At 38.4% G+C, this 13,200-nt stretch overlaps 1 protein-coding gene across 1 annotated transcript in view; it reads left to right on the top strand.

Moving 5' to 3' along the window:
- Positions 1–13,200, top strand: part of CCHR1.PART2H2orf73 (chromosome chr1.part2 C2orf73 homolog) — a 510,463-nt gene that overhangs the window by 210,785 nt on the left and 286,478 nt on the right. Inside the window, exon 3 of the mRNA XM_044055137.1 lies at positions 6,952–7,111. Within this exon, the coding sequence (XP_043911072.1) occupies positions 6,952–7,111 (160 nt within the window). The remainder of the gene's footprint in view (positions 1–6,951; positions 7,112–13,200) is intronic.

Here is a 13,200-nt window from a genome sequence, read left to right on the forward strand (position 1 = left end):
CATTGTATAATCATGAGATGTTTCTCCACTGAAGTCCCCAAAAGGCAAGTGTCCATTACCTTCTTTAGATGCTTTAAATTAATTATGAGTCCTCACTGTTGAGGGAATAGGCCAGCATTAAATGGGATGGTGTTCTATTATACATTTTACTGTTGCTCTTAAATATCTTATAAACATATTGCTACCCTGGTAGGATACTTGGTTTTATTATCAGACAAACCAACAACAATCTGGCAGTTTGGCAAAATGCTGAGGTTATAAAAAAGGTCATTTATATGAGTATGGACATCAGACCCCCCCCCCCCCAAAAAAAAAAAAATTCTCACTTCCCATCAAGGTTGGGTAAAAGTCTACAGACATAAAAACAGTTGTAAAAAATATCTATCAGGCCAAAGCCTCCTTCTTTAAAATACAGTAGTCAATACTGTTTACGAATCACAAAGGATTCAGGAAGGAGTTTAACAACCTATTGTCAATAAATAAAACCTTAGACTGTCCTAACATAACCCTTACTTTACACTATATTAACTGTATTTCCAGACTAAACATATAGCTGGAGGATTTTACATCCTGTTTTAAGTGTCATGAAGTTTCACTTCGATAACTGGTTATGCAAATTGCACACATTTGAAGGAAAACGATCTGATGGGTTATCTCTATAAAGTTTTTAAAACCTCTAACATCTTCAGTGCTGTTTCTGACAGGTATATTTTCAGCCTATCACTTACAAATGGGATTTTCCTTTCAATTCAATATGATGCCCCATATTTCTACACAAAATCACATGATACAACCTATTAGCCATCACCATTAAATGGATAAATATCTGGTTTAATGCATGAACCTTCAAAGTTACAGTAGGAACTCCATTTATCATTTGACAAGATCAGCACTAGTCTTGCATAAGGTTCACCTCTTATGCCTCTTCTGTCTACCATCTTCATTAACAAACGCAGGATTATTATCCTTTCCATTCTTGCCTTGTTCTGTACTGATGACTTTGTTAGCTGGGTTGTCAATCCTACTTCCACCTTGGAATCATGACTCTTAGAAATTCCTTCTTAGTGTATTCCTTTAAGACTAATGCTGAATGTTCATAAAACTGAGGACATGATTTTTGTGATGGCTAAACATTTATTTCATGCCAATCATGGCTGGTCAGTAACATATGCACTAAGGGTGCCTTACTTTTAGTGACACACTGTAAATATCCAGGGTTCTTTCTCAGTCAGTAACTTACTTTTGCTTCATATCTTGATTACATTTCTAGGAAACTTAACAGATTCTTAACCACTTGACACAAAATCTAATTTTTACTATGTTCCAGTGCAAAATTTAGTGTTGGCATGATTGGAAAGGGTGATCATTTTGCAGATTTGGAAGATGGACTACCATTCATAACTGCTAGATCTCATATTAGGAGTTGCATGTTTCAAGTTTTACTTAATAATATTAGTACACTGACCCAGTTGCCATGTCTTGAATATCTCTGCAGCAGAAGTTATAGATATGGCATCCTGAAATACGTATTCTGTCACAGAGGATTTACGGTTCGGGTAAGTAAATCATACAACAAAGGTAAATAAAGATCTAGAATACTGAATGGAAACAAGAGTATGTGGGTATAAACCAATCTCAAAAATATCAAGTATTAGTTTAGCACCAAGAATGAAAATGTATCATTGTCATTAGTGTGTAAAATAAACTAGTTTGACGTAAGTAAGATAAACTAATATTAAGGAAAGGTTTATTATTTATGTTTATTTACTGGAAAAGTCTAACTGGGAATTAAAACCTTTTTTCAGCAGAAAAAAGCTCCATGGTGACATGCAAAAAGTTAGTATGACAATGTGAAAAACATCTATTAAAGCAAATGCATTTATAAGGTTATAACTGAGACATATCAAGAGTTAAACAATGAAACTACCAACCTTGAATTTCTCTCTGATGGTAATTCTTAGAATCTAGCTTTTTATAGGTTCATAGGTTCATACTAGGCTATCTGCCCAAGGGCATTTATAAGCCTAGCCCATAGTTATGTGGCTTTCACCACCCCTTTAGTTTGAATAAAAACTATGCCTATCATTTTTCTGTGCCTCTGTCAAGCAGTGACACTGAAGTAATCCCTGGGGTATATCTGCGATCTCCCATCCATTGGTCAAGATTCCTCTTGAACAAGGCCAGCGAGGTGCTCTGCCTCACATGTACCGGGATTTTGTTCCACAGCATAGGGAGTCTCTGGGTGATGAATCTGCCCTCCAGCACGTTCTATTTATAACCGTGTCAAGGTTTAAGTCTCCCGCCCTTGTGGTTCTGAGGGATCTAGATTTTTTGAGGTGAAGCATATTCATCAAATCTGGGTTTGACATGGCCTTATATGTCAGGCACAGGTCACCTCTGAGCAAGCGGTATGAGACTGAATAGAGCTGGTATATTTTATATACTTAATATGTACCATGGATAAATATCTATATTAAATATCTATATTAAATATAAATAATTTAAATCCTCAATATTACTCTTGTATTTTAACATGTTCAATTATAAGTTATATTCTGTTTGTCCTGTGTATATACACTTGTATGTTAATATTGTATAATGTTTTGTTTTTGTATTTGTTGATCTGTGCAGCTTTTCTCCTCGGACATCCACTGAAAAGGGGCTCTGCTGCCTAGTTGGACTAACCCAGTTAACAAATGTCAAACAAATAAATAAATAATTGTAAAATGCGCATACATTAAAGTGAATCTCTTATAAAGACTATATAAACACAGTTTTGGAGGTAGCACTGTAGTTCACATACATTAAAATGAATATTTTATAAAAAATAATTCAAAGACAATTTTGTGGTTGCACTGTATAATACACATACTTTAAAGGAATGTTTATACAAAGACAGCATGGAGATAGTTAGACACTCAAGTAATGAGAGGATAATGATTGTTGGGTGCCCAGGTTGTGCTGCTAACTGTACAAAAATGAAGAGAGACAGAGAGAGATAGTTCCTTATGTAGTGGAAATGAAAGCCTTCAACAGAGCTAGAGAAGAAGTTAATGTGAGATGAAATAGAAATGAACTTCTATGAGGGTTGAATTACTGATTAATATATAATAGAAGATATGCAGGGGAAGATTGTGGTGACTAGAGAGATGTGTTTGGGATAAGAAGCAGATGATGACCTTGAGAAGGTCAGTGATATATTAGGGGAACATTCTGATGATGGTTACTTTAGAAGTGAGTCTGTACAAGAGATGTACTGTAGTTGGTGGTAGCAGTATGCTATTGTTTGGGGACAGGTGGAAGGAGATGGAGATTGTTACAACTGTTGAAAGAAACTTGACTAGAAGAATAGGAATTTAGCAGATGAGACAAGAACAGACCTGGCGTGAACAGAGGTCAAAGGCGATAAAAAGAATTAAATATTTGTGAATGTTAGTAGGAAAATTCACTATTGTTTGCCTAAAGTTGTCTCCTCGGATTGCTAACAAAGCTTTATAAGTTGCAAGCTTCTTATGATTGCTTGGTTTAATTTTATTGTACTGTTTCAGGTGAGATTACATTGATACTTCTATAAAGTATATATATTGACTTCACTTATTTCCACTTAGGAAGGCTGCATCACCTAAAATAAAAGAAGTTGCAGAAAAGTCCAAACCCTATTTGTGGGGACAGGTATTATCCTTGCTAGCAAGACTCTATCATTTGTTTGATGTTGGGGCGAATCTCACACCATATTTGATTGCAAAATGTGGAAAGCTTTGTACCCAAAACCTTACACGGCAACAGAAAATAAAGAAACTGATACTGCTTTAAATCACCCATGGTACATACTTACCATATCTTCTCCCAAACTGTCACCATCCAAAGGGGCCCAAATATTTTGAGTGTTGTGGAGCTACACTCTAAGGTAATACAAATTTTCACGTTAAGGGAAAATTTACAAGGAAGAACACAACAGGAATTTATTTCAGCCATTGAGATTTCTGAGACAATTAACATACTTGAATTACTCATTCAAGCACTAAACTCAAGTCTGGCAGTTAGTATCCCAAAACCCTGAAAGGCCCTTATAATGGTATGGAATGTGTGTGGAAATATTGTTGGAAAATATACTCTTTCAGCCAGATGTTGGATGGAGGCTATTTTTCATTTCTTCAGACCCCAACACAAAAATTTCATCTGGATTATTGGAATTCCAAAGAAATGCGACTTAGATGGGAAGTTACACTTAATAAAATCACAGGGTAATTAGGGTCTCATGCAGAAGTTTTTCACTGACAAATACTTTTACTCCATAGGTTCATAGGTGTGTACTAGGCTAATGGCCCTGGAACCTTTATAAGCCTAGCCCATAGAAGTGCCCTGGCATTGTGCTGCCCGACGTCAAGATCTACTGATAAAAATTCCAGATTTAGTACACCAGTTCTAAGTAATTGTTTACAAGAAACTTATGAAAAATGAGTATAAAAAATAACATCAGTATTTGGGAACTAAGCCTTGGCTGAAAAGAAAATCATATCAAGGTGGCTACCCACTATAAAGTGTTATGGTAAACTAACTAAAATAACTACTTAGAGTGATTTAGGAGCAGTAATACTATGAACAGTTTAAAACCATTATCATAAGCATTGTTTAACTTTCTGCCTATAGCTGTTATAAACTATGGAGAATACAATTCCTACATACCTTTGGTACTACACAAATAGATACGCATAGCATGAAATGGATTTATGAATCACAGAAGCTTCACTACAATGTAATGCAAAAAGGCTGTCCCCAAGATTCAGTAACACCTACACTATGCGTACACCGTTCTGAGTGAACAGACAACACAGTCATATCTCACAACTTCTTCCTCCTGATTTTACTTTTCCTACTGATTCTTGCAGTTGTAAATACTGGCAGGGATTCTTCAAGGTTACCACAAAGTGTAGACTACATGTACACTTAGTATAATCTTTCTGAATGACTAGATGCACAAAAATGTGACAAAAATGTACTTGAATCCATATTGTGTCAACTTAGTGTAGGCTTTACTGAATCTGTACCTATTTGTTGCCCGGTAGTGCAAGACATTTGAATGCAGGTAAGTGGGGACATACTCAATGATAATGAAGTCTCTATGCAGACATTTTTAGAGCTCTACTCTGCAAGGGACTTTGCAAAACACAGAATTCAAGGACATACAAACTGTGCAAGTTCCTTGGAGGTCATCACTCCAAAGGTATAAGAGTGTGGTGTGTCAATCTTAGCATACAGACCTGTACATTTCAATGATGGTAATCTGTGCAGGATGAAGAGAAGTTAGTTTATCTTACTTTGAACTGTTAATGTTGACAAGTCATGGTGTGTGTAAGTCTGAGTGTATGCATGTGTATGTCTGAGTATCAGTGAGTGTGTGTGTGTGTGTGTGTGTGTGTGTGTGTGTGTGTGTGTGTGTGTGTGTGTGTGTGTGTGTGTGTGTGTGTGTGTAGCCGGAGAGTGTGTGAATGAGTTTGTAGTGGCAGTGCATGAATGCCTATTGTGAGTGTGTGTGTGTGTGCATTTGGGCATATATCTCTGAGGAGCGAAAATATTGCCTGTTTTGTGGTCTTCTTAGAATATAGGGTACCTCACTGGATAGTTATGTCAGCTGCTCAGTGGAGCAATTCAGAGTAATGCAAATTCCCAAGTAGTAAGATATGGTACTTGTAGGAATGTGCATAATTGTGAATTGATAAGTGGCACAGTAGTGCAACTCGGCACACTTGTACAGGGAAGCTTATGCTACAACACCATTTTGTATGACTACCAGTGAGCATTTAAAGTGTAGGATTTATATAAAACTATCATTCGAACTTGAGTGTTTTCTCTAGTGGTGCTTTATACTGAATTAGATTAACTAAGATACTTTCTCTAACGATACTTGATTGGCTTTGTTATTAAAAGGCACAGAATATTTTTTAATTTTTCAGATTATGGTTTCATTATAAATAAAATTTTAGGAGGCTGTATAAATACTTAAGTAAATTCACTTTCACTTAATTTTACTCTTTGCAATGTGACAGTAATTAAACTTTCAACACTATGGCTTTTCAATATATACTCATATTAAACCAACTACATCCTGCTTAGAAGCCTAGAAAAGTTACAAGTTTAAATTGATTAATGGCTTGAATTAGTCATTTAACTGACTGATATTTTTATATAAATGTTTGCATAAGAAGATAGTATTCTCTCTGCTGGAAGTTTGAGAACTAATGTCCTAAGAAATGTTTATTGCTTTAATATATGTTTATTTACATTTATTTTTGCCATTATTTTATTACTTACAATACAGAACATTTTGTGTTAGAGTGTATAATTCCTTTTGTTCATAGCTTCAGTTTTTTATGTTTTACTCAAAATATGCTAAACATTTTTACTGTTCTCAAGACTTGCCCTCCTTTCTTTGTATATTGCAGTATACAGATGGATTGCTATAAAACTCTTTAAAAACTGCAGGCTTCAGCTTATATAATTAGCTCCATTACTTTTTGAAAAACTGCATTGTTTTAATTACATAACATGTTGAATGTTTACTACAAATGTGACCACTGTAATATTTTTCATACTGGAATTTGTTTCCTTGAATCTGTCATGAAAAGAGGCATTAGCTCAAGAAGATGTACGCTTTTCATCAGATAAAATAAAATAAAATAAAAATTCTGACCATTTAATTTATTGGTTAAAATAATCGAATTAAGAGCACAATACAAATGTAACAATATATTTGGTTTGCACTCGCCATTCCACAATAAATTTAGAGAATGAAGTTTAAAAGAACTCACTTTAATTGGCAATATCTGAAAATGTACGCATTGTGAATGGTTTCTGAAGTCAGCATCATGGTTATAAGAAACTGGGGTGGTTCTGAATGATTCAGTAGTAATCTGTTCTTTTTTACCTTCTCCTTGATCCTGCTTTGGAAAGCATCATTGGTGGCCATCAGGAACATCACATACAGAACAACATAAACCAAAGTACAGCAAGCAGAGCACCCAGAGGATGGATTATCAAAATTTAGAGAACTGGCCTTTGCCAAAGAGAAGGTACAATATGAATCCAAACAGGTCACCTGCATCAGGAATTGGTAAGATACTGTAAAAAAAAGGGAACGATGTTCCCCATACACAAACAGTATACTACAAAAATTCTACAAAATATTTACCCTGAAGTATAAAATGTCTAATACAACATTAATTGACTTTCAAGCACTGATGAAATAACTTTATTTCCATTTGAAGCTTCACATACCTGTCTGAAATCACCACTTGGACTATGAGTGTGATGTACAGTCAGCAGTTATGGTTGGCATTTACTTACACATGGTTCCACAGAACCACACTTGGGTTCACACACACACACACACACACACACACACACACACACACACACACACACACACACACACACACACACACACAAACACACATAATGGCTGGAAAAATATTGTATTTATCGCTGTTGAATAAGTTCACATATACACAGCCATTTCTGAAATAAAAGCTGTAGGATAGAAACAAAACCATTGAGTTACAAACATTTCATCTGACATCAGTTGTGATCTCTTAACAGATTTTGCAGTGATTTGTTTTAGGTTAGATGTCATCATGAAAAAGTGTTAAAATTCAATATTAATAGTTATCTTTGGACCCAGAAGCCTGAACATCCATCACTAAAGATATCTGGGTGATGATAATCATAACCAGAAGCTATTCCATTCCTTAATTTGCCTACACACCACAAAGGAAAATTCCCAATGTTCCACACTCACAAAGGAAAGCAGTGGCTTTAGAAATATAAAAGCTGCTAGATAAATGAGTCATCCAGGAGGTCCAACCTAACCAACAAGGATTCAAAACTTACTCAAGCTTCTTTTTAGTGACAGAAAAGAATGAGGACCTCATGCCAATTTTGCACCTCAGATACCTCGATCAGTATGTTAAACACATGAAGTTCTGGGTGGTCACTGTACAGTCTGTCCTTTCCCTGTTGAAGAAGGTTGACTGGATGTGCTTGATAGATCTTCAAGATGTGTACTACCACACAGAGTCAAGAAGGTTTCTTCATCTCCAGCTGGGGACCAGTAACTTCCAATTCAGTCCCCTACCCTTTGGTCTCACCACAGCTTCCTGAGTGTTCACCAAGTGCATGGCAGTGGTCACAGCTCATCTTGGACTGCAAGGATTCTGTGTGTTTCCCTACCATGATGACTGGCTCATCACCATTCTTTACCAAGCCTCTTTTAGTCCATACCAGGAACTACCTTCTCCATCTTTGCTCATCTCTGACCATAAAAGTGAGTCAAGACAAATTGCATCTTTACCTTGTAAAGTCTTTGGAGTTTATAAGAACTCACTTAGAAAGCACTACACAGACAGCAAGATTACTGGTAAGCAAACTTCCCACCCTGCACAACAGGCCCTACAACTTCTATCTTGTCAAACACTAGGTGCCACGTTGTTTCTTCAACTTTTGGGGTTGATGGTGGCTTCCATTACCTTGAAGAGATATTGCATGAGAGTTCTTCAGTGGATACCTGCAATTCAGTGGTTCATCAGATATCATCCCATGAGTATTCAGTGGTTTGACAAACATTTGCAGGACTCACATAATGTGGTGGATTCAATCTCCTGAGGTTCCCTAGGGCTGACCCTTTGTTCCTCACCCCCAGAGCTACTGTTACCACATATTCTTCCCAACTAGGGTGGGGGCACATTACATTGGTAGAATGGACTAGACATGTGGCCCCACCTAAGGCCAAACTTCACATCAATGTCTTACAGATGAAGGCAGTCAGTCCTCCTAACACTGCAGGCCTTTCAGTAGGTCTTTCCTCTAGGGATGATTTCTATCCAGACAGGCAACATATCAGTAGTCAACAAACAAGGAGGGACACATTCTTACCCATTGTGTTGAGAAGCCATGAGAGTGTGGCAGTGGATGATATCATCCACCCACTTTCTGATACCAACATATGTACCAGGGAAGTCCAGTGTTCTAGTGGATAGGTTGAGCAGATCAATTGTGCTGTCTCATGAGGGGTCTATCAGTCCAACAGTGGTGGAACAAATTTTTCATCAGTGGGATCAACTATGCTGTAGCGTTTTTCCACTCCCATCAACTCCAAATGCAGCAGGTTCTTTGCCCTGATAGCACCAGAGGGGGAGTCACCAAGAGGTGCTGTAATGCACGTTTGGCTCCCCAGTTTTCTCTGTGCCTTTCTTGCTACTCCTCTGATTCCAAAATTTTTACAGAAAGCTTCACAGGGAAAGATCATGGTCATCATCAGTTTCTCCTTCTGGCCCCAACAGGTGCAGTTTCCCTTTCTTTAGTCTCACTTGATACACCCACCTTGGATACTGAACCCATACCTGGGTCTTAATATCTCACCCATCTGGCATGCCTCACCCTGACATTCAAGCCTCAGGTTAACCACTTGGTTTCTCTACTTCCAATGGTGGCTAGTCATTCCAGACTTTCTTCCAAAGTTATCCATATTTCTTACGTCTTCACAGAAACCATCTACCAGAAAAGTTTATTAGAACAAGTGGAAAAGATTTTCTATCTGGGCTTCTCAAAGGTATCTGGATCCTTTTTTGGCTCCTATTCCAATGGTTTTGCATTTCTTAAGTTCTATTTTTCTCAATTGTGCCAGCTACTCTACTATTAACATTCAGTTATTAGCCATTTCAAACTTTTATGTTGCAGAAAACCATTCTGTATTAGCATCCATGAAACTATGTAATGTTTTGTTGAGAGATACTTTCTTGTTTATGCCACCACTTAGGGTTCCTACCCTACCTTGGGATATGACTTTTTTGCTTCAGTGTTTAACCCAGACTCCTTTTGAACCTGCTGCCAGGGTGGACATGAAGTTTTTGACCTGGAAAACATTCTTTCTAGTTGCTTGCACAGTGTCTAAACTTCAAGCTGTGTCTTGCAAATCTCTGTACATTATCTTTCACAAGGACAGGGCATCTTTATGAGCTAATCCATCTTTCATACCTCAGGTAGCTACTAAGACTTCTTTCAACCAATGCATCAATGTACCAGTTTTCTTTCCAGTTTTTTTGGATCTACCTAATAACACCGACAAGCGAAAATACCGACGAGATCACTGACACTACAACACCGACAGTTGAAAAACATGAAAGTTCACATGCCTGACAAACCACAATCCCGACAGTCAACAAAACAAAACAAATCCATTTCCGAAAAACACACACATAACACAAGCACACCAAAAACCTTACAAACCTACATTAAACCTTACATACACAACTATCTATGCACTAACCTTAACCCAAACCCTAACCCTGAGGTCTGTCACTATCGCACACTTACCTTACCCGCACCCTAACCCTAAAGTCCGTCACTATCGCACACTTACCTTACCCGCACCTTAACCCCAAAGTCCTTCACTATCGCACACTTGCCTTACCGGCACTATAATCCTAAAGTCTGTCACTATCACACAGTTACCTTACCCACACCCTAACCCTACAGTCCGTCACTAACGCACACTTACCTTACCCGCACCCTAACCCTAAAGTCCATCACTATCGCATACTTACACAGTCACGCTCATTTTGCATGTCGGTGTTTTCAGCATTGTTATTCCGAACTGTCGATCATTTCCATTGTCGGTCTTCCGGTGTCAGTCTTCTTGTTGTCGGCATTTTCAGCTTTCGTTGTTTTCAGATAGATCCATTTTTCATATAAAGAAGAATATATGCTTCATTTATTGGATGTGCGTCGCCAACCATGTATTTGATGTTGTCATTTTCATATTCCTCAACTGTTGGGTTCTGATCTGACCATCAGATCTGGCTTGGATGCTTTTTCCAGATCATGGAACTCTCAAGCTCCTACCTTACGCATAATGGCCTAGGCACTTAACGTACCTCATATCTTGTTTGCCAACTTAGTGTATGAACATGGTCAATGCAAACTTTTGGGTTTAGCAACTAGGTTACTCATCCACAAGACAGAAACACAGGAACACAGCACACAATAGCAGGAAACCCACCAAGCTAGATATCCACAGCAAAACTATTTAATTGTCTGTAGTGCTTTGGCTGAAAAGCCTTTAAAGAGTAAATAGCAAATAGGTTAATTGTGAGTGAGAATTTTTTCTTACAATTTTTCTTAAATCTTCTGTTTCTTTATAAAACTTATTCTTTATAGCGCTTTCCCCCTTTTTCTTACTCCATAGTGGTGTAGTTTTTAATACTATCATTGGTATTCCCCTTTCTTATATTTGTTAGTACTTCTTTGCTTACCATCTTTGGTAATCTTCTTCCCCCCTTTCCCTTTGAAAAAAAAAAACTTTCTCTATATTTTCTTGTTATTTTAGTATTGGTTATTTTCATTCCTAAAAATGGCTGAGAAGCTTTTGGGTTTTAAAAAATGTACTGCCTGTGACCATAACATTCCTTTGTCAGATGCGCATTCTAAATGTGTTTATTGTTTAGGCCCTGCAAATCTAGACTCAAGTTGTGATATTTGCAAAGGTTTTAATCCTACACTGATATTAAGAGGTGTGGTCCCTTCTAAGTCATCATCAGCATCATCTGGGGTTCAAACCACCATGAAATTGGATAAACAAATATGTAAATAAGTGTTCCCTAGATCTTACTTCTCCTTCAACTCCGGGTTCTGAGCCTCCTTGCAAAGTTTGTAAAACTACAGATCTGACTTCCTTAGATCTGAAGTCTAAGTCTGAAAAGTCACCTCAAATCCGATCAGCACCATTGGTCCTTGATCCATTTTCCTCTCGCCTTCCTTTTCCTTTCTTGGATAGGTCTTCAAGACACCATCATTCAAGACCACCGTCAACAGCATCTTCCACTCATTCCTTCAGAAGTCTGACCAAAGCCAATGTGGACAGGATGATGAAGAAGTTTCTCTCAATGCAAATTCAAATGGGGGTTCTTTTGGCTGTGACCCCATTGGGTCCAGAGACCTTTGTTAGTACTGCCGCACCAGTATAATGGTGCCTTCTCGATTGGACCTTTGGTTTTGGAGCAGTCAGATATGAAGATTATGGAGTTATCCACATCTGATTTGAAGATCATGGTATCTTTGATTCTGAAGGTGTCTTTGAGTGGACCGGCACTGAGCACTTCAGTGCCGGATGACTCTTGGAGCCATAGTGTCAGTGCCAGGTCCAGCATGCTGGAGTCAACTCCAAAGTTGTCCCTACAGAGCTTTGGTGTTAGATAGCTTGGCTCCAACTCCCTTCTCAGGTAGTCTGCCTTTGGAGTGAAGGGAGTCTACCGTCCAGGAGTATGTTTTCTCAGAGCCATTGGCTTATTTCTCTCCAAGGCATTCTGTTTTCAAGTTTGTGGAGAGAGCTTTCTCTGTACCTGAAGTCTGGACATCTCCCCCTTCCTCATCTCTGACTTCCCAGCCCCATTTGTCTCTGTATCTAGATCCTCAACTAACTATGTTATGGGGACAGCTAGCCCAGATAAGTCACCAGAATACCCAGCAGGGTATATTAATTTTCTCTGATACTTTTCTGAAACATCCCACCAAAATGTTCCCAGGAAGAGAAAGTGCAAGAGGAGACACCTAGTCTCTCCACAAGAGTCTGTCACAGTGGATACAGATTTTGATGAGGGGGAAGAGTCCCCAAGATCACCAGCTGATGACGTCTTTATTTGAGACATTCTAGAACTTCTAAAGCAAAGGGGTGGTTGGTCTAAAAACAACCCTTCCCAAGAGGAATTGGTATTCCTGGAGACATTTGGAGCTTGCCAGCCTACCCACTTGGTGACTGTCCCCACCAATGAGCTCATTTGGTCTCTCAACGGGCATGGAAGGAATCTGACACCAGTGAGCCAATCCCCAAGAGATGAGACAGGATCTTGGCACCACTGAAGGCCAGAGAGTTCTGGAGCAAAGGTGTACCATTTGATGCCATGGTCATAGTGGCAGCCATGAAGAAGGAACTAGCAGAATAGAGTTACTCTGTCCACCCCCCTAACAGGGATTCTAGGGCACTGGACAGATTTGGGAAGTGTATCTATCCTTCAGTGACCTATGTCCTTTGGTTGCTGAATTATTTGGCACATTTCACAAGACTCCAGATGGATTTGATTAAGGAACCTGCCAAATCCCTCACTGGGGCCATTTCTTCTGAGGCAGAGAACACTATTGCCTTACAGTTGG

This window comes from Protopterus annectens, chromosome 1.part2 (genome assembly GCF_019279795.1).
Source record: "Protopterus annectens isolate FY-2018-M chromosome 1.part2, PAN1.0, whole genome shotgun sequence".
Classification (NCBI taxonomy): Eukaryota; Metazoa; Chordata; order Ceratodontiformes; family Protopteridae; genus Protopterus; species Protopterus annectens.